General features: G+C 52.2%; 1 protein-coding gene across 1 annotated transcript; it reads left to right on the forward strand.

Moving 5' to 3' along the window:
• Positions 1-11,002: 11,002 nt before the first annotated feature.
• MYL4 (myosin light chain 4) lies at positions 11,003-17,643 on the forward strand. Its single transcript, XM_038754371.1, has 7 exons — positions 11,003-11,160; positions 13,739-13,766; positions 13,973-14,122; positions 14,853-15,026; positions 15,902-15,979; positions 16,618-16,655; positions 17,471-17,643. The coding sequence occupies exons 1-6, from the start codon at positions 11,050-11,052 to the stop codon at positions 16,644-16,646; spliced, it is 570 nt and encodes a 189-aa protein (XP_038610299.1). The 5' UTR covers positions 11,003-11,049; the 3' UTR covers positions 16,647-16,655; positions 17,471-17,643.
• The last annotated feature ends 4,921 nt before the right edge of the window (positions 17,644-22,564 follow it).

Consider the following 22,564-nt stretch of genomic DNA (forward strand, 5'->3'; position numbering starts at 1 on the left):
CAGAGCACTGTGCTAAGCTCTTGTGAAGTGTTTGTTAAGCACTTACTATGTGCCAAGCGCTGGGGAGGATACAAGGTTATCAGGTTGCCCCACATGGGGCTCACAGTCTTGATCCCCATTTTCCAGATGAGGTAACTTGAGGCACAGAGAAGTGAAATGACTTGCCCAAAGTCACCCAACTGACAAGCGGCGGAGCCGGGATAAGAACCCATGACCTCTGACTCCCAAGCCCGCGCTCTTTCCACTGAGCCTCCCAGCGCTTAGAACAGTGCTTGAGCATAGTAAGCGCTTAACAAGTACCACTAAAAAAGGAAAACCAACCCTCAAGCCTTGTGCGGCTCCCCGATAAAGCACTTTGGCGGCCCTCGCTGGCGGCCGGCTGGTAACGCTGTTAGTCTGGAAACCCCAAGCAAGGATGGGGGCCGTGCCTTGTGCATCCACTGTTCTCTTCCCAAAAACTTAGGATAATGCTCGAGTTTAGAAGAGAGAGCACAGGGTCGGGAGTCATTCATTCAATCGTATTAATTGAGTGCTTACTTTGTGCAGAGCACTGTACTAAGCGCTTGGGAAGGACAATTCGGCAACAGAGACAATCCCTACTTTCATTCATAAATTCATTCGTATTTTTTGAGCACTTACTGTGTGCAGGGCACTGTACTAAGCGCTTGGAAAGTACAATTCAGCCACAGGTAGAGACAATTCCTACCCAACAACGGGCTCACAGTCTAGAAGGGGGAGACAGACAAAACAAAGCAAGTAGACAGGCATCGATAGCATCAAAATAGGTAAATAGAATTATAGATACAGAATTATAGATATATACGCATCAGGTCATGAGTCAGGTGAACTGGGTTCTAGTCCCGGCTCTGCAACTTCTTTTCTGCATGACGTGCCTCAGTTTCCTCATCTTAAGAAAGGAGAATAACATAATCATTCTCCCTCCCAGGTAGACTGCGCATCCCATGTGGGACAGGGACTGAGTTCTATCTGATTCTCTAACCCAGGACTTGGCATATAGTAAGCACCTAACAAATACCACAATTACCAATCAATCTATTGTATTTATTGAGTTTTTACTGTGTTCAGAGAACTGCATTAAGTGCTTGGGAGAGTACAATACAAGAGTGGATAGATGTGTTCCCTACTCACAGTGTGCTTACAGTCTAGAGGGGGAGAATATAATGCAGAATTATTATAGTAAGCACTTAACAAATACTTATGTAGGTACTTGATGGATTGATTGAGGAGGTATGTGGGTTGGGACCAATAAGGGAGAGAAATAAAATGAGTGGGGATCACTCATTCATTCATTCATTCAATTGTATTTATTGAGCGTTTACTGTGTGCAGAGCACTGTACTAAGCACTTGGAAAGTACAATTCAGCAACAGAGACAATCCCTGCCCACAATGGGCTCACAGTCTAGAAGGGGGGAGTCAGACATCAAAACAAGTAAACAGGCATCAATAGCATCAATATAAATAAATAGAATTATAGATACATACACATCATTAATAAAAATAAATAGAATTATATATTATATATATATATACACGAGAAGCAGTGTGGCTTAGTGGAAAGAGTCCGGGCTTGGGAGTCAGAGGGCATGGGTTTTAATCCCGGCTCTGCCGCTTGTCAGCTGGGTGACTTTGGGCAAGTCACTTCACTTCTCTGTACCTCAGTTACCTCATCTGGAAAATGGGGATCAAGACTGTGAGCCCCATGTGGTACAACCTGATTACCTTCTATCTACCCCAGTGCTTAGAACAGTGTTGGCACATAATAAGCACTTAACAAATACCATAATTATTATTAATTATTATTATTATTATTATATACACACAAGTGCTGCGGGGTGGGGATGGGAGTAGAGCAGAGGGAGTGATTTGGGGTGATGGGGAGGGGGAGCCGAGGAAAAGGGGGGCTTAGTCCAGGAAGGCTTCCTGGAGGAGGTGAGCTTTCAGTAGGGCTTTGAAGGGGGGAAGTGTGCTAGTTTGGCAGATTTGAGGAGGGAGGGCAATCCAGGCCAGAGGTTAGGATGTGGGCCAGGGGTCAACGGCGGGACAGGTGGGAATGAGGCACAGTGAGAAGGTTAGCATCAGAGGAGCAGAGTGTGAAAGCTGGGATGTAGAAGGCGAAAAGGAAGGTGAGGTGAGAGGGGGCAAGGTAATGGAGAGCTTTGTAGCCAATAGTGAGGAGTTTTTGCTTGATAATGCGCTGCTGGATACTTTGTCAGCTTCCTCGCTGTCCTCAGTCTTGTCTATCTCCTGCCTCTGCACTGTAATGCCCTCTTCATATCCAACAGATGATCATTTTCCCTACCTTAAAAGCATTTTTAAAAGTCCAACTCCCCCAAGAGGCCTTCCCCAACTAAGCCCTCATTTCTTCTTCTCCCACTCCCTTCTGCATCGCCCTTGCACTTGGATTTGAGAAGCAGCGTGACTCAGTGGAAAGAGCACGGGCTTAAGAGTCAGGGGTCATGGATGCTAATCCCGACTCCTCCACTTGTCCGCTGTGTGACTTTGGGCAAGTCACTTCACTTTTCTGTGCCTGTAACCTCATCTGTAAAATGGGGATGAAGACTGTGAGCCCCACGTGGGACAACCTGATTAGCTTGTATTCCCCCCCAGTGCCTAGAACAGTGCTTGGCACATAGCAAGCGCTTAACAAATACCATCATTATTATTATTATTATTTGTACCCTTTATTCACCCCTCCCTCAGCCCCACAGCACTTCTGTACATACCCGAAATCTATTTATTTATTTATTTTAATGTCTGTCTCCCCTCTTGACTGTAAGCTCCTTTTGGGCAGGGTTTGCGTCAACCAACTCTGTTCTAGTATACTCTCCCAAACTATTAATGCAGTGCTCTGCACACAATAAGCACTCAATAAATATGATTGATTGATTGATTGATTAAGGAGAGCCAAGAGACAGTGTTTTGGTCCTCCCCTAGATTATGAGGCATCTAGCCAGGAGAGGGAGACCCCGAGGAGTATGGGAAGGAACGCAGGGAGGTCAGCATGAGCATGAGAGAGCATGATTGAGTTAGGAGATTATCTTGGGAGAAGCTAAAAACATGGCATGGGATGCAGTGGGAGAAGAGAGCAGATGGGTAAGAGGGAGCCAGCTGATGGAGAGTTTCACAGAATACCCCCAGAGTGCTCTTTCGCTTACCTGGTTTCAACATCCACCTCTATGCACTTAGCTCCCAAATCTATGTCTCTGCTGACCTCTTTCCTATTTACTCGGTCTTTAATTTCCTTTTGCCTTTGGGTCACCCCCATCTGGATGACCTGGAATTGAATATCGTCAGAACGGAACTCATCTTCCTTCCTAACTTTCCCACCACAGGTGACAGTGCACGATTATTCTCCCCATCCCACAAGCTCACAGCCTTGGAGTCATCTTCGACCCTTCTCTGAGTTACGTCCCACAGTCAGTCTGTCTCCAAGTCCTGCCAGTTCTTTCTGTATGCTATTTCAAAACTATACTTTTCTTCTCACCCCTTGCAGCAGGGTCTACTGAGAAGTAAAGTGGCCTAGTGGAAATACCACAGGCCAGGGATATGCATATAGCTTTAATTATATTTGTTCTGATGACTTTGACACCTGTCTGCATGTTTTGTTTTGTTGTCTGTCTCCCCCTTCTAGACTGTGAGCCCGTTGTTGGGTAGGGACCGTCTCTATATGTTGCTGACTTGTACTTCCCAGGCGCTTAGTACACTGCTCTGCACACAGTAAGCTCTCAGTAACTACGATTGAATGAATGAATGAAGGGACCTGGGTTCTAATTCTGGCTGTGCCACTTGTGACCTTGGGCAAGTCACTTAACTTCTCTGCACCTCAATTACCTCATCTGTAAAATGAGGATTTAATATTTGTTCTCCTTCCTACCTAGATTGTGAGCCTCATGTGGGAAAGTAAGAGCATCTGACTTGATTAACTTGTATCTACTCCAGTGCTTAGAACAATGCTTGACACACAGTAAGCACTTAACAAATACTACAATTATTATTAATACTATTATTGCTATGCCATTATCCCTAACTATAATTTATTTCAGTATCTGTCTCCCACTGTAGATTGCAAACTCCTTCTGGGCAGGGATCATAACTACCAACTCAAATGTACTTTCCCAAATGCTTAGTACAATGCTCTGCATCCAGTAAGTACTCAATAAATACCATTGATTGATTAGCTGATTGTTGATGGGGAATGGAGAGTAGGACTAAGACATGTAAGGGACAGGCGAATCTGGGTGAGAACTGAGCCTCATCCATGGGCTTTTTTCTGGGGCATCAGGAAGGGAGGGTTAACCTTAACCCTCAGGCAGAGAGGCCAGAGCGGCCCACTGAGGCAGAGTTTAAGCAGCTTCCGGGGGTCAGCAACTCTGCTGTCAGTCCAGCAGAATTGACACACAGATTTTTGTTCTTTCCATCTAAATTAGAGTAATAATTCTGGTATTTTTGTGTTCCAAGCTCTGGGGTCGATACAGTATAAGCAGATAGGACACATTCCCTGCCCCATATGGGGCTCACAGCCGAAGAGGAAAGTAGGGCAGGTATTGAATCCCCATTTTACAGATGAAGAAAGTGTGCCACAGAGAAGGTAAGTAATGGAGAAGCACAATAGTCAAGGCAAACACTTCACCACATATCTTCCCTTTGTTCCCTGGTCTTCTAAAAGGAGTAGCTGAAAACAAGATGAGGCTACTACCTTGATGTATTCATTCATTCATTCAATCGTATTTATTGAGTGCTTACTGTGTGCAGAGTACTGTACTAAGTGCTTGGGAAGTACAAGTTGATCTAATCAGATCTCCTGGCCCTGCTTTTCTGTGGAATTTAATCACCTGGAGAACAAAGCAGAGTCTGGTTGGGGAAACCCCGTCTCATGGAGTTATTATTGCCTGTACTGATGTATTTATCCTGTATTGTATTCTTTGATTAATTTAAATGTTGTACCAACTGTATATAAAGAAACTCTGGATTGCTTAGAATTGAGCTGGCCTTGAAGAGCAGAGGAGACTTTGTCCCCCTCCAACCTGGCTTCCATCCCCTTCACTCCACAGAAACCGCCCTCTCAAAGGTCATCAATGATCTCCTTTTTGTCAAATCCAACGACCTCTACTCCATCCTAATTCTCCTTGACTGCTCAACCGCCTTGGACACTGTGGACCACCCCCTTCTCCTGGAAACACTATCCAACCTTGGCTTCGCAGACTCTGTTCTCTCCTAGTTCTCCTCTTATCTCTCTGGCTGTTCATTCTCAGTCTGCTTCGTGAGCTCCTCCTATGCCTCCTACCCCCTAAATGTGGGGGTCCCTCAAGGTTCAGTTTTGAGTCCCCTTCTATTCTCAATCTACACCCTCTCCCTTGGAGAACTCATTCGCTTCAACTATCACCTCTATGCAGATGATGCCCAAATCTATGTCTACAATGTAGCTCTCTTCTGAGCACTCTCCCTCTCTCCAGTCTTGCAACTCTTCCTGCCTTCAAGACATCTCTACTTGAATGTCCTTCTGTCACCTCAAACTTAAAATTTCCAAAACTGAGCTCCTTATCTTTCCACCCAAACCCTGTCCTCCACCTGCCTTTCTTATCTCTATAGACAGCACCGCCATTCTTCCTGCCTCACAAGCCCTTAACCTTGACATTATCCTTGACTCCTCACTCTCATTCAACCCACACATTCAAACCGTCACCAAATCCTGTCAGTCCCACCTTTCCAACATCACTAAAACCCTCCCTTTCCTCTCCATCCAAACTGCTACTGCATTTAATATGATCACTCATCCTCTCCCACCCACAATACTGCATTATCCTCCTTGCTGACCACCCAGCCTCCTGTCTGTCCGCACTCCAGTCCCTATTGAACTCTGCTGCCCTGATCATTTTTCTACAAAAACTTTCTGGACATGTCACCCCTGATCCTCAAAAAACTCCAGTGGTTACCCATCCACCTCCATATCAAAGAAGAGCTCTTCACCATTGGCTTTAAAGCGCTCCATCACCTTGCCCCCTCCTTCCTCACCTCCCTTCTCTCCCTCTAAAACCCAGCCCTCACACTTTGCTTCTCTAGTGTTAACCTTCTCACTGTGCCTTGGTCTCGCCTGTCTCAATGCCGACCCCTCGCCCATGTCCTGCCTCTGGCCCGGAATGCCCTCCCTCCTCAAATCCGACAGACAATTATTCTACCCTGCTTCAAAGCCTTATGGAAGACACACCTCCTCCTAGAGGCCTTTCCAAGCCCCACTTTTCCTCATTTCCCACTCCCTTCTGCATCGTCCTGACTTGCTTCTTTTTCTCTTCCCCCACTCCCAGCCCCACAGCACTTATGGACATATCTGTAATTTTATTTATTTGTGCTGACGTCTGTCTCCTCCCTGCCACAGACTGTAAGCTCATTTGGGGCAGGGAATGTCACTGTTTATTGTTGTATTGTACTTTCCCAAGCACTTAGTACAGTATTCTACACCCAGTAAGTGCTCAATAAATATGATTGAATGAATGAATGGAGGAAGCGCTAGTAGTAAGAAACTTGTCTCTGACGTACCCACTCAAACGCAGCACAGAGTCCATGAAGGTTTTCTTCTACAGTGACTTGCTCACAGTACCACAGCAAGAAAGTGGCAGAGCCAGGATTAGAATTCAGGCCCTCTGACTCCCAGGCCTGTGCATTTTCCACTGGGCCACTAAGTTCTCCTGAAACTACAGTTGGTCTCCTCTGACCTCCCAGAGCCCTGGAAACTCTCCTGTTTAATGATGCCTGTTTATCTCACTAGCCCCGCACTCCCCCACAGCCACCCCTTCCCACACACACTCTTACACACCTGCGAGACAGGATGGAATCAAACTGATTGACTTGAAAATCTGTTCTGGGCCTCTGGTGTGATCTGCTTTGACTATTGAGTGTGGAAACTACTGCAGTGAATTTTGGGGGACAGTCAATCAGTAGTACTTGTTGAATCGTACCGTGTGCAGAGTGCTGTACTAAAAGTCAGGGAAAGTACAGTAGAGTTAGTAGACACAATTCCTGCCCTCAAGGGGTATATCATCTAGAAAGGTGGCGACAGACACCAAAATAATTCACAGGAGGAAGAAGAAAACATAGTGATATGTACATGAGTTAGTGTTTAAGCAATAAGGAATGCAAAGTATGTGCTGAAGGGAGGCTGTGAGTGCCCAAGTGCTTAGGTGGCACAGAAGTGCTGAAGTGGCAGTGGTGGGGGTAGTGGGAGGAAATGGGATGCTGTAACTTGGAGAGATTCAGAATGAATCAGGGAAAGCCTCCTAAAGAGAAAAGACCTGGATTCTGGTCCCAGTTTGGGATTAATAATAATGTTGGTATTTGCTAAGATCTTTACTATGTGCCAAGCATAGTTCTAAGCATAGAGGTAGATACATGTTAATTAGGTTGGTTTCTTTTATGGCATTTATTAAGTGCTTACTATGTGCAAAGCACTGTTCTAAGCACTGGAGTAGATACAAGGTAATCAAGTTGTCCCACGTGGGGCTCACAGACTTAATCCCCATTTTCCAGATGAGGTAACTGAGGCACAGAGAAGTTAAGTGACTGGCCCCAAGCCACACGGTTGACAAGTGGCGGAGCCAGGATTTGAACCCGTGACCTCTGACTCCAAAGCCCGGGCTCTTATCACTGAGCCACGCTGCTTCTCATAGGGTTCTCATAAGGCTTCTCATAGGTTGTTCTACGTGGGGCTCACAGTCTTCATCCCCATTTTACAGATGAGGCACAGACCTCACCTCCCTTTTCTCCTTCTACAGCCCAGCCCTCACACTCCGTTCCTCTGCTGCTAACCTCCTCACTGTGCCTTGTTCTTGCCTGTCCCACCATCAACCCCTGGCCCAAGTCCTACCTCTGGCTTGGAATGCCCTCCCTCCACACATCCACCAAACTAGCTCTCTTTCTCCCTTCAAAGCCCTACTGAGAGCTCACCTCCTCTGGGAGGCCTTCCCAGACAGAGTCCCCCTTTTTCCTCTGCTCCTCCTCCCCTCCCCATTGCCCCCCCCGCCCTACCCCCGTCCCCTCCCCACAGCACTTGTGTATATTTGTTCATATTTATTACTCTATTTTATTAATGATGTGTATATAGTTATAATTCCATTTATTCTGATGGTATTGACACCTGTCTGCTTGCTTTGTACTGTTGTCTGTCTCCTCCTTCTAGACTGTGAGCCCATTGTTGGGTAGGGACCATCTCTATATGTTGCCGATTTGCACTTTCCAAGTGCTTAGTACAGTGCTCTGCACTCAGTAAGCGCTCAATAAATATGATTGAATGAATGAATGAATGAATGAAGTTAAGTGATTTGCCCAAAGTTGCATAGCTGACACGTGGCGGAGCCGGGATTAGAACCCATGACCTCTGATGCCCAAGCCTGTGCTCTTTCCACTAAGTCATGCTACTTCTCATCTGCAGTGTGTGATCAAGACCAAAGGCACATAACTTCCCCGTGACTCAGTTTCCCCATCTCTAAAACAGGAATAAAAACGACTGCCTCTCCCTAGGTCCAGGGCAGCTGTGAGGATAAGATAAAATCATTGTTGTGAAAGTATCTTGGGAAAAAGTGCAGTTGTAATTAATTAATGGTATGTATGGTATAGTGGATAGAGAATGGGCCTGGGCGTCAGAAGGTCATGAGTTCTAATCCTGACTCTGCCCTTGTCTGCTATGTGACCTTGGGCAAGTCACTTAACTTCTCTGTGCCTCAGTGACCTCATCTCTAAAATGAGGATTGAGACTGTGAGCCCCATATGGATCAAGGACTGTGTCTAACCCGATTTGCTTGCATCCACCCCAGCACTTAGTACAGTGTCTGGCACACAGAAAGTGCTTAACAAATACATTTATTATTACTGTGTGCAGAACACTGTGCTAAGCATTTAGCACTGTGCTCATTATAACTTTTAGGTGTTTTTTTCTTTCATTTCAAATACTTGAGATTGACTCCTTGCTCTTGATAAGCAAATTAGCATTTTGTTTTGGTTTAGCCCAATTCCTGCAGGACTTTGAGGCTGCATTTCCCTCAGAGTATGAAGGGAAGAGAAGAGATCCCAACCCACCGCAGGCAGGAGGCGGGCAATCAGTCAATCAATCAATCACATTTACTGACCACTTACTGTCTGCAGAACACTGTACTGTTTGGGAGAGTACAATATAAAAATATAACAGATTCCCTGCTTACAAGGAGTTTACAGTCTAGACGGGGAGACAGATATTAACTTAAATAAATTACAGATATGGACATAAGTGCTTTGGGACTGGGAGTGGGGATGAATAAAAGTGGAAGAAATGGAAAAGAGGGCTTAGGGAAGACCTTTTGGAGGAGATGTGCCTTCAATAAGGCTTTGAAGGAGGGGAAAGTCTTTGTCAGATTTGAAGAGAAAGGGCATTGTAGGCCAGCAGCAGGATGTGGGCAAGAAGTTGGCGGCAAGATAGACGAGATGGAGGTACAGTCAGGAGGCAGGAGGTGGGCAGACATAAGGGCGGCTCAGAGTCTAACTGTAGCCAGACCGGCAGGCAAGCAGCCTGACCCCGGGACCTGCCACACTCTTTCTGAGCAGGAAACTATTTCACACTTTGGGTTCCCAACTCCTCCCACGTTCCAAACTCACTGTTTGCTGCAGCTCTTGTCTGTGCCCTGATCCCCAATTTTCCCCGCAGTGATGCCCTCACTCTTTGTCCCTCTTGGCCATCCCTTCCTCAGGTCCTACTCCTCCTCTCCCCGAACCCCCATTTTCCATCTTCCCATCTGTGAAATGGGCTGAGCTGGCTGGGTGAGGGGAGGTGGCTGTTGGAGCTCTGCCTAGTACCCCTTGTCACCCAAGGCCCCGGCAACGGCGAGGCTGCTTGTCTCTGATGACCTTCTTTGCCTTTCATCCTCCTTGCTGAGACGTCCCACGGAAAACCTCCCCCGCTCCCAGCTCCTTCCCTGCTGCTTGTGGGGGCTGAGTTTCTCTCCTGTTGCTGCTGCCTGTCTTGATTATGCTCTTCAATCTCACCCCAGGGACATGCTTAGCTTAGTCTTGACCTCAGATTTTGAGGGAAGGGCTGGTCAGGAAGGGGCCAGGCCAACTTCATCCCATTAAGCAGCCAAGACTACCCCCATCCTGGCAGGCTGGGAAGACTGTCTTCTCGGACCATGAGGGGAATGAGGCCTCTGGGGCGCTCAAACAAGGGAACTGAGACCAGGGGACTTGGACCAAAGAGCCAGGACCAGGGGGCTCAGACAGGAGGTCTTGGACAAAAGGGCTTGGACCAGGGGGGTTGGACCTGGGGGCTTGGACCAGGAGGCTCAAGAAGCAGGGCTCAGAGGCCAGTTCTGGGGAAAGGTCCAGAAGGCTCTGGAGGGGCAGGGAGAGGGTAGCCCCAGGCCCAACACCACCAGTGTGGTGGGCATCCAGCCCAAAAGCTGAGCCCTGGTGGGCAGAGCCTGAGCGCAGAGCAGGTCTCGGCTTAAAAGGAATGTGTGCGGCCCAGCCCCCAGGCCCCAGCCCCCAGCCCCAGCCCCCTCCCCAGCCAGGGCTAAAAAAAGCCCCCCTCTCCCCTGGGCATTGTGTAGGGTTATCTATCAGCTGCCATGTGGCAGCTCATCACGGTCCGCTTTCTCTGGCATTTTTGAGGGGGGCCGAGGTCTGGTCCCCCTGTACTCCCTGCAGCCAGCAGCAAGGGGGGAGCCACCCCCTGGGCCGGAGAGGGCGGGGGCCCGGGGAGCTCCAGCCCGGTGACAATTGACAATTGTCAGCCGGACCCCCTCTGACGGGCGTTTCTTCCTTTTATAGTCAGGAGCCTGCTGCTCCAGCCCCCTCCTCCCGGCCTCCCCGTGGGCCTCCCCGAGGGCCTCCCCGTGGGCTCTGCCTGCCGGGATATAAAGGGGGGTGAGAAGCCCCGGCCCCTGGCTGTCTCTCTCTCTCTCTTTCTCTCTCTCTCCATCTATCTCTCCCCTCGCCTCTCGCTTGCCTGCCGGGGTCCCAGCCCTGCGGCGTGAAGACCCATCCCCGTTGCTCCCGACGCCCCCGGCACTATGCCCCCCAAGAAACCCGAGCCCAAGAAGGAAGCAGCTAAGCCAGCCCTCACCCCCGCCCCGGCTCCCGAGCCCCCCAAGGAACCTGCCTTTGATCCCAAGAGCGTGAAGGTGAGTGAAAGGAGGGCAGGGGAAGAGAAGGGTGGGGGAGAGGGGCTCTCCCTGTTGGCAGGGCAGCCCAAGCCCGAGGACATTTGGCCCAAAGGCCTGTAGCAGGATGCCGGCCGGACCCCTGGAGAGTTGGGGCTAAGTGTTGCAGTGTGTGTGTGTGTGTGTGTGTGTGTTGGGGGCGGGGGACGGGTGCTCCCTGATCACAGGGCAGACTAGTCCGAGGGCGGGGTCCATTTGGCCCAAAGGCTCGGTTTCCCTGTCCCAGGATGCCGGCCGGACCCCAGGGGAGCTGGGGCCAGATGATGCAGTGGCCGGGAGGCCGTTGTCCCCGGTTCTCTCTTCTGGGTCAGGTGGTCTAGTGTCTAGCCCAGGTCACTGAGCTGACCTCCCCCTCCTCCCTCCGGCACATGGGGTCCCGGCCTTCTGGCCCCTGCCCCTGCAGCTCCCCCTCCCCGCTCCAGCCCCCCGCCCAGCATGGTTTCCGCTGAGTCTGAGTCACAGTCCCTCTAGAGTGTGAGCTCGTTGTGGGCAGGGATTGTCACCGTTTATTGTTGTATCATACTTTCCCATGCGCTTAGTACAGTGCTCTGTACATAGTAAGCGCTTAATAAATACGCTTGAATGAACGACTGAATGAATGAGTCTGGTCGCGCTTGGAGGACAGAGTGGACACCCTCCTGGGCCCCCCGCTGCCCTGCTCAGGGGGAGCTGTCGGAAGGATGGGCCTGACCCCATCCCGAAGGGGCCGGAGTTCGGAGAACCTCGGCATTTCGCCCTTCCCCGCCCCGTCCCAACTCCTCCCCACCCCGTGGCGACCTCCTCATCCATGTTGGCCCCCTCCCCGCCGCCCCGCTGCCCTCAGCCCAAGGGGAGCCCGAGCCTCGTCCAACAGCGTGGCTTGCCCCTCTGCCCCTCCGCCTGCACGGACCCCCGGCCCGGCTGCTCCGGAACCTGCTAATGATGGTATTTGTTAAACGCTTACTATGTGCCAAGCACTGTTCTAAGCGCTGGGGGGCTCACAGTCTTAATCCCCATTTTACAGGTGAGGTAACTGAGGCACAGGGAAGTTAAGTGACGTCCAAAGTCACGCAGCTGACTGAGGGCATCCTGGGCAGAGTAGAAGCCTGAGCCCGCTCCCAGCTCTGGATCTCAGAGGGCACCTGCCTGACTCCCCCCGCCCCTCATCCCTGGCCCCTGCCCGGCCTGACTCCCCCAATCCCACCATCATGAATCCCCCGAAGCCAGGATCAAGGATCCAACAGGCTTTCCAGCTGCAGCCCGCAGCCATATGGAAACCTCCCCTTCTCCTCTGCTACTGCTACTGCTCCCATCGGCTGGCAGACGGGAGTGGTGGGGTGGTGGGGACTGAGGGGAATAGTGGGGGTTGCTGGGGGGCTTAGAGGGGAGCGGAGGAGTGGCGGGGGCCGAGAGGAGTGATGACGGGACCTGGGGCAGGGGGAGGTGGGGCCGAGGGGAGAGGTGGCAGGATCAAAGGGGGAGGTGGGAGGAGCAAAGGGAGGTTGGGGGGGGGAGTCGGGGGGCAGTGATGGGGGCTGAGGGGGAATGTGAAGGGATCCGGGGGAGGTGGGGGCCGAGGGGAGAGCTGATGAGGCCGGGGAGGAGGGAGGGGCCGAGGGGGCTGGAGGGGGGAGGTGCAAGGGGGGAAGTGGGGGCCCAGAGGAATGATGGGGACAGCGCTATTTTTAACCCCTGGTGCCTGGCAGCCACTTGACCCACCATCACCTTGGCTCTGGAGCTGAAATCTCTCTGTTCCCCCAGGGAGAGAGTGAGCCCTGGACTGAGCCGCAGGCTGAGCCCCCGTCAGCCCCTGCCCCAGGCTCGGTCCCCTAGCCCAGCTGCCGCCCCCCGCCCCCCGCCCCGCCCGGCACTGCCACCAGCCTGCCAGGCACCTGCTCAAGGCGGAGGCATTCCCGGCAGGCTGGCAGTTAGGGATGGGCAGGCTAGATTGGGGCGGGCCTCCAGCTCGCCCGGCAGTTGCAGAAATAGGAGAGCCAGGAGTCCTGGTTCCCCGGGCCTCTGCGCCCCCTCAGTCAGGAGTCCCACCTCCCCGCACGGTCCCCGGGGCTCTGCTCCCTCTGGGCATCAGTCAGGGTGAGGCAATCCCAGCTCTCAATCTTATAGCAAGCTGGGAGGGCTGCCCAGGGGAGACAGTCCCCGCCCCCCCCGCCCCCACGCCCCTTCCGGCCGCCGGAGACACCAGCTGGTCACGGGGGGCAGGGAAGGTCTTGGTCCCTGGATTCCCCAACGTCCCGGGGGCGGGGCGGGGGCACCCTGCAGGGAGGGCGATGCCTGGTCAGTATTTCCCGCTGAGGCTGATTTCCCAGGAGACTAAAGGGGAGAGGGAAGTTCCCCGCTCTGCGGCCCAGGAGTGTCCAGCTTCTCCCACATCCCATTACCCCATCGCCCACCGCCTCCCGCCCCTGTCCAACACCCCCTGTCCACTGTCCCTCGTCCACCTCCCAACTCCCACGGCCCGCCGCCTCCCGCCTTCCGTCCACTGCCTCCGACCCACCGCCCACCGCCCACGGTGACCGTCCACCACTCTCTCTGTCCACAGATTGACTTCAACGCGGAACAGATCGAAGGTGAGAACTTCCCCTCCCACCTCCCCGCTCCCCCGCGAGAGCCGACCGTGCTCCCTGCGACCCCTTCTTCCCCTCCCTGTACCTCTCCCCGGGGGGTCACCCTCCCCCACTCTCCCCCCGCACCACACACACACACACACACACACACACACACACACACACACCCTCTCCCTCCCGACGTGCCATCGCCCTGCGTCTCCCCACAGAGTTCAAGGAGGCCTTCTCTCTGTTCGACCGGACGGCCACCGGGGAGATGAAGATCAGCTACAGCCAGTGCGGAGACGTCCTTCGCGCCCTGGGCCAGAACCCCACCAACGCCGACGTCCTCAAGGTCCTGGGAAAGCCCAAGCCCGAAGGTCTGAGCCCCGGAAGGGCCGCGGAGAGAGGGGCCGGAGGAGGAGATTTTAGGGGGCAGGGGGAGGAAAGCATCGGGGACGCGGAGGGGGGGGATGATTGATGAGGACTGCAAAGAGGGGAGCTGGGGGGACACTGGCTCTGTGGAGGGAGGGAGAGAGAGGGTGGGGGGGAGGGTGCATGAGAAACGGTAGGAGGCGAGGGGGGGCCTGGGGGCAGGGGAGATAGGGTATGGGCGAAAGAGGTCTGGGGGCAGAGGAGAAAGGGTAAGGGATGAGGGAGGTCTTGAGGGGCAGGAGAGAAAAGAGAGTGGGTGAGGGAGGTCGTGGGGGGCAGAGAGAATGGGTATGGTGGGGCGAGAGAGGGCTGGGGGCAGAGGAGAAAGGAGGGGGGTGAATGAGGTCTTGAGAGGTAGGGGAGAAAGGGTAGGGGGTGAGGGAGGTCTTGAGAGGTAGGGGAGAAAGATTAGGGGTTAAGGGAGGTCTTGTGGGGCAGGAGAGAAAAGGGAGGGGGCGAGGGAGGTCGTGGGGGGCAGAGAGAATGGGTATGGTGGGGCGAGAGAGGGCTGGGGGTAGAGGAGAAAGGGGAGGGGGTGAGTGAGGTCTTGAGAGGTAGGGGAGAAAGGGTAGGGGGCGAGGGAGGTCTTGGGGCGCAGGGGAGAAAAGGGTGGCCCCTGCTTGGCGCCCCCTGGGCTTTCCCTGGGTAAGCCCCGTCCCCCGCGGCCCCGGGCAGAGATGAACACGAAGACTCTGGACTTCGAGACGTTCCTGCCGATGCTGCAGCACATCTCCCGCAGCAAGGACCAGGGCACCTATGAGGACTTCGTGGAGGGGCTGCGCGTCTTCGACAAGGAGAGCAACGGCACCGTCATGGGTGCCGAGCTCCGACACGTCCTCTCCACTCTGGGTAAATAATAATAATAATGACGGTATTTGTTAAGCGCGTACTGTGTGCCAAGCACTGTTCTAAGCGCTGGGGTAGATACGAGGCAATCGGGTAATCGGGTTGTCCCACGTGGGGCCCACAGTCTCAATCCCCATTTTCCAGATGAGGTAACTGAGGCCCAGAGAAGTTAAGTGGCTTGCCCAAGGTCCCATAGCAGACAAGTGATGGAGTCAGGATTAGAACCCACAACCTCTGACTTCCAAGCCCCGTGGGAGTCACGGGGGCTGGGGCCTCTCGTTCCCCCCCACCCCCCACCCCCGGCAGCCTAGGGGCCGGTAGACCCTCGGCAAGCTGCTGTGACCCTCTACCCCCGACGCCCACCGCATGCCCAGCGCACGGCCCAACTCGGTCCAGGACCCATTTACCGGTGGAAACTGAGGCCCAGAGAGATGAAGCCACTTACGGCCACCCCGTAGGCCGGTGGCAGAGCCAGGACCAAAATCCGGGTCTCCTGGCTCCCTTCCCTGGGCTCGGCCACGAGACCAAGCCTCCTCCTCCTCTCTGTGTGGCCCCGTCCCTAGGGGAGCTGATGGCGGGGGGCAGGGGCGGGGAGATTCGGTCCTGGGGTGGTTGCCCGGGACTCTCTCGCCTTGGCTGTGGCCTCCGCCCCTCTCCGTCCCCTGGCCGGGCAGCCGACGTTGGTGTTGGGCGGGGGGCGCTGGGCGGGGGGCGCTGGGCGCGGGGGGCTGGAGGAGTGGACAGGGTTGGAGGGCAGCTGGAGTTGTGCGGGGGGCGGGGGCGGTGGAGGGTCGTTCTGCACTGGTGATGATGATGATGATATTTGTTAGGCACTTACTATGTGCCAAGCACTGTTCTAAGCTGTGGGGCTTTTTCAGGGGAAAAGATGACGGAAGCCGAAGTGGAGCAGCTTATGGCCGGGCAGGAGGACGCCAATGGCTGCATCCACTACGAAGGTAGCAGAGCTGCTGACCACACGCCTCCGACCAGCCCCTTCTCCCTCTGTCCCCGACCCCTTCCTGCCTCCCTGCCTCCCTGCCCATCTCTGCTCCTCCTCCTCTGTCCCTGTCCCTGCCTCTCTCCCTTCAGCCCTCCACGCCTCTATGTCCCCTTCATTCCTCCTCTTCCTCCTTCTCCTCCTCGTCCTCCTCATCCTCGTCGTCCTCCTCCCCTTCCTCATCCTCCTCTTTTTCCTCCTCCTCCTAGTTTTCACCCTCCCCTTCCCTACACAGGAATCTGTGGCTCCAGAACCCAGGGATCAGCCCAACTTTCCCGGAACCTGCTCGGGTCAGGGTCTGGGCTTGGGTCCGAGTCTGGGTCTGGATCTCTGCTGGGGTCTGGTGCCAGACCTGGTTCTGGGCCAAGGTGCAGTGGAGGAAAGCAGAAGGTGCTGCCTGCTCGGCCCAAGGCCCCGGATGGTTCCTGGTTGGACAGGGAGGGGAATGGATGGGCTGAGGCAGTTCTGTCGGAAAGTGGTGTGAGGGGAGAGGAGCAAGTAGAAAGGGAAGAGGAGTGGGAGGTCGGGAGAGAAGGAGGGAAGGGGGCTGGGGCATTATCCTGATGCTGTTCCGCTGTTCCGTCTCCTGTTCTGCAGCTTTTGTCAAACACATCATGTCTGGCTGAATTTCCAGGGTGAGTGCTGGTCACCTTTGCCCCTGCTCCAGCCCCAGCCCCAGCCCCAGCCCCAGGCCCAGCTCTGCCCCTTTCCCTACCTCTGCCCCTGCCCCTGCCTTTGCCTTTGCCCATGGACACACAGCCCAGGCCCTCTAGGCCAGTTGCTACAGCCAGTTGCAAGGGTGGGGAAGCCCCACATGAGAGGGGTGCTGGAAGCAATCGTATTTATTGAGTGCTTACTGTGTGCAGAGCACTGTACTAAACACTTGGGAAGTACAAGTCCTGCCCCCACCTTCCCAGCCCTGTGGCTGTCCTTCTCCTCCTTCTCCTCTTTATCATCATCAATGGGATTTATTGAGTGCTTACTGTGTGCAGAGCACTGCACTAAGCAATTGGGAGAGTCCAATATAACAGAGTTGGGAGACACAGACCCTGCCCACCACGAGCTGACTCAACCATTTTATTTGCTCATTTGCTAAAAGTGTTCCAAATAAAAAGCCCCGGTGCCCTGGCTGCACTTGGGGTTTTGAAAAGCTACATTGAGTCCCCCCGCCCCCAACCCCCCGCCACACTTCCAGGTGATGACACATTCATATAGGCCCACGAATGCTCTCACCCACCCTTAGCTGTCTCAGGGTCTCCATTCTCTCTCCTATCCATCCATGTATTCCCCCCTTTCCTCCAATGACACACACACACCAGTTCCTGTTCCCCGTTCCGCTCCCCCATCCCTGATTCTGACTTGCTCTGCCCCATGTTTGAGGTTTGGAGGTTCAGGAAGCGGTGCTGAGAGCTGAAAGGAAGTGTTACCCTAGGATTGACTTCTCTTCCAGGAACCCAAGGAAGAGAGGAAAGGCCTGCAGGTGCTGAGGCTGGAGCTCAAACCCCTGGGTTCCCAGCTTGGAACATAGTGTGTCAGTATCCACCAGCCACAGACTCAAGGACCGCCCCCCATCCCAGCCCCCAGCCTGGCTAATAAAGAGCACCCCAGGTGCCCCCAAATCCATGCCTGCTTCTGTGACCTCTTTCCTGCCCTTCCATCCCCTGCCATGCTTCTAGCATATTCACTCACACAGCCACACACATACTCCCAATCAATCAGTCATATTTACTGAGCACTTACTGTGTGCAGAACATTGTACCAAGCACTTGGGAGAGTATGAAATAACAATATAATAGAGTTAGTAAACATTTTCCCTGCCCAAAAGGAGCTTATAGTCAAGAAGGGAGACAGACATGAAAATAAATAAATAAATTCTGGATATGTACAGAAGTGCTGTGGGGCTGAGGGAGGGGTGAATAAAGAGTCCTCACCTACACTCAACTGCACACAGGATTTACCATATTCACATTCAGTGGTGGGCACATTTACACGTATACTCACATGTGCACATGGTTTCCCACATATACCCCTAAAGGCAGATGCAGAGTTACATATGTACTCACACAGTTTGAGCACGAATATACTCAGAGGTGGGCACACAGCTACACATTCACTTAAAGCCACGGTTTCCCCACGTACGTATTCAGAGGCGGATGCACAGTTACATATATGCTTACATGTAGGCACATTTTCCCTTCTGTATTCTGGAAGGGTTGCACATAGTTACCCACAGAGGGGACCCAGAGGGGTCAGCAGGTGGGAGCACAGCGGGAGAGGCTCGAGACAGGGCTGTCTCTGCTCACCACGTTTTTTTTAAAAAAATGGTATTAAACGCTGTTTTAAGTGCTGGGGTAGATACAAGCTAATCAGGTTATTATTATTATTATTAATAATAATAATAATAATAATAATGGTATTTGTTAAGCACTTACTATGTACCAGGCACTGTTTTAAGTGCTGGGGTAGATACAAGATAATTGGGTTGGACGCAGTCCCTGTCCCACACAGGGCTCAGTCATAATCCCCATTTTTGTGAGGGACTAGACTGAGCTCACTGTGGGCCAGAAATGTGTCTACCAACTCTATTTGCATTGTTATATTGCACTTTTCCAAGCGCTTAGTATGGTACTCTGCACACAGTAAGTGTTCAATAAATACAAATGATTGATTGATGAGTTATCTGAGGCCCAGATAAATTAAGAGAATTGGCCAAGGTCGTTCAGTACTGAAGATGCCAACGTGGCTGGGGCTTGGGCCAAGTGCTTAATACAGCGCCTGGGACACAGTAAGCACTTAACAAATACCATAAAAAAAGCGAGGCTTGGGGTAGAGCTGGAGACCCCCAGGATGGGGGGGCAGGGAGAGCCCATGAGGAGACAGCTGCAGAGGTGCCAAAGTCCTCTGGCTGAGAAGCAGCATGGCTTAGTGGAAAGAACACAGGCTGGGGAGTCAGAGGTCGTGGGTTCTAATCCCGGCTCGGCCACTTGCCAGCTGTGTGACCTTGGGCAAGTCACTTAACATCTCTGTGCCTCAGTTACCTCACCTGTAAAATGGGGATGAAGACTGTTAGCTCCACGTGGGACAACCTGATTACCTCGTATCTACCCCAGCGCTTAGAACAGTGCTACGCACGAAGTAAGCGCTTAACAAATACCAACATAATAATAATCATTCCCATTTTGTGGAGCGCCGGGTCTCGGGCCTGGAGGGGAAAGCGGTATAAAGTGCAGCCTCCCCTGAAACCACTCACCGCACAAGCTTCCATGCTCCAGGGCCTGTAGTGCCCATTTTCGACCACTAGATGGCACCGGTATATCGTGACCCGGCCCTGGTGGCCCACAGACTATTTTTAAACGGTAATAATAATAATAATAATAATAATAATAATAATAATAATAATAATGGCATTTGTTAAGCGCTTACTATGTCCAAAGCACTGTTCTAATTTATTATTATTAATAATAATTATTATTATGGTGTTTGTTAGTGCTTTGTGCTAAGCACTGTTCTAATTTATTATTAATAATAATTATTATTATGGTATTTGTTAGCGCTTACTTTGTGCTAAGCACTGTTCTAAGCGCCGGGGTTGATACAAGGTAACCAGGTTGGACACAGTCTCAGTCCCACGTGGGGCTCACGGCCTTTATCCTCATTTTCCAGATGAGGTAATTGAGGCACAGAGAAGTGAAGTAACTTACCCAAGATCACACACCAGACAACTGGCAGAGCCAGGATTAGAACCCGTGACCTTCTGACTCCCAATTCTGTGCTCTATCCACTACACTATGCTGCTTCTCTAATTTGTTAAGCATTTATTATGTACCAGGCACTGGCAGGGGGAGTTGCAAACTAATCAGGTAGGACACAGTCCTTGTTCCAAACAGGGCTCACAGTCTTAATCCCCATTTTATAGATGAAGTAACAGGCACAGAGAAGTTAAATGACTTGTCCAGGGTCACCCAGCAGGCAAGTGGTGGAGCCAGGAATAGAACTCAGGTCTTTCAGACTCCCAAACCCGTCCTCTTTACACTAGGCCATGCTGCTTCTCGTTAAGTACAGAGGGCACTCTCGAGAGTTATTAGGTTCATTTGTGAGGACGCAGTGAACAGAAGGGGTACCCCAAACTGTATTGTTTTGGACTTATCTGCTTAGATTGTCTTTGACCAATCAATCAATCAATTGTATTTATTGGACACTTACTGTGTGCAGACCACTGTACTAAATTCTTGGGAGAGTACAATATAACAATATAACAGACATATTCCCTGCCCACAGTGAGTTTACAGTCTAGAGGGGGAGACAGACATTAACATAAATAAATAAATTACAGCTATGGACATAAGTGCTGTGGTGCTGGGAGGGGGGAATGAACAAAAGGAGCAAGTCAGGGCAATGCAGAAGGGAATGGAAGAAAAGGAAAAGTGGGCTTAGTCAGGGGAGGTCTCTTGGAGGAGATGTGCCTTTAGTAAGGCTCTGAAGCAGGGGAGAGTAATTGTCTGATGGCTAAGAAGAGGGAGGGCATTCCAGGCCAGCGGGAGGATGTGGGCGAGAGGTCGGAGGCAAGATAGACAAAATTGAAGTGCAGTGAGTCCGCTGGTAGGAATGAAGGAAATGACCTGGTTCTTGACTTTATATTTGGTCAGGTAGCCCCTGGGCCGTGTAGACACAGCTAGTGACTCCCAGAGGTAGGGGGAGGGAAAGGGAGGGAAAAGGAAGGAAAGGGAGGAGCTGACACATTCAGCCCAATCCCTGACCCTCCTCCCCTCCCACCCTCCCACCAACCCCGGGCCCCTCCAGCAAGACAATCTCTAGCCTGAGTACAGGTGAGGGAGAGATGAGAGGCTGACTGGACAGGCTCTGACTGAGAAGGGGCGGGATTGCAATTTTCCAAGTCACAAAAGGCATGGATGCTGAGAAGCAGCTTGACTTAGTGAATACAGCACGGGACTGGAAGTCAGAAGGATTTGAGTTCTAATCCTGGCTCCCCCACTTGTCCCACTTGTCTGCTTTGTGACTCTGGGCAAGTCACTTAACTTCTTTGTCCCTCAGTTGTCTTGTCTTATGCTGTCGAGTTGTTTCCGACCCATAGCAACTCCATGGACACCTCTCCCAGAATGCCCCATCTGCAATCGTTCTGGTAGTGTATCCATAAAATTTTCTTGGTAAAAATATGGAAGTGGTTTGCCATTGCCTTCTTCCACACAGTAAACTTGAGTCTCTGCCCTCAGCTCTCTCCCATGCCGCCACTGCCCAGCATAGGTGAGTTTTGACTTATAGCAGATTGCCTTCCACTCATCAGCTACTGCCCAAGCTAGGAATGGAAGGTGTATACCTCTGTCAGACTTTCCCTCCTGTAGCAGAGACTGTTTGAGTACAGGAAACTCTCCAGGTGTGATTCTGCACGGGGGGCGTGTCCCTCAGTTACTTCACCTGTAAAGTGGGGATTAAGACTGTGAGCCCCATGTGGGACATGGACTGTGTCCAAACTGATTGCTTTGTATCCCACCCAGCACTTAGAACAGTGTCTGGCACATAGTAAGTGCTTAATAAATACCTTGGGAAAAAAATGTACGGGACGAACCCAAATCCCTAACACGCTTAATAATAATAATAATAATAATGGCATTTATTAAGCGCTTACTATGTGCAAAGCACTGTTCTAAGCACTGGGGAGGATACAAGGGAATAATAGTCCCTTAATAATAGTCCCTTAATAATAGTCCCTTAATAGTCCCTGGAGGGGAAGTCGCTGGAGCTTCAAGGGTGGCAGGTTCCAAACAAATGCAAGGAAACACTTCCCCACCTAGTAGGGGAAATCTACCCTGTTGATTCCCACCAGAATCAGGCAGAATGAAAACTTTAGTGGGCCCAAGGGAGTTTGGGTCAGTTTGTGGGCAAGCGATCCATTGGGGATTTCTAGAGGGCAAGTTAAGGATGCTGGCTGGTCCATCCCTAGCCAGGGGCGCAGTCTCCAGAGGACAGCCACTCCTAGATTATCCTCCAAGCATTCTGCAGCTGCCATGGGGAAAGCAGATGGCCACTAGCCTGAACCAGAGGCAACCTGGCCCGGTCTTCTGGTTTAAGGTGCAGAGTGAGGAAGGACTCTGCTGTCTTGGATCCACCCATCTGTCCGCCCGACCTTCTGTCCTAGTCAGGAGCCCTGGTCCTCCCGGCCACTTATTGGGGACTTTTCTCAAAATAGTGACTGGGACAATTTCCATCAGAGGCCCCGGTCCCCTTGAACCTTCTCTCTTCCCCCTACAGGTCTGAGTCAGCTGGGGCTGCGGCTTCAGCCCCTGGAAAGAGTTGGAGAACACGGCAGTGGGTAGAGCAGCAGTAGCAGCGGCATCCAGTCTCACAGCCAGTCAGCAGGCTTCATGCTCCAGGGAAAGTTGGAGTCATGTCAGGGTGCCTGCCCTCGTGGTCCCAGCCTGCCTCCCTGCTTGCCAGGGGCCCTGAGAACTGGAAAACACCTCCAAGGGTCACTAGTGCAGTCCCCTGCCTCTGGGCAAGGAAGCTTAGACAATAATAATAGTAATAA

The sequence above is a fragment of the Tachyglossus aculeatus genome, chromosome 11 (assembly GCF_015852505.1).
Source record: "Tachyglossus aculeatus isolate mTacAcu1 chromosome 11, mTacAcu1.pri, whole genome shotgun sequence".
NCBI classification, from domain to species: domain Eukaryota; kingdom Metazoa; phylum Chordata; class Mammalia; order Monotremata; family Tachyglossidae; genus Tachyglossus; species Tachyglossus aculeatus.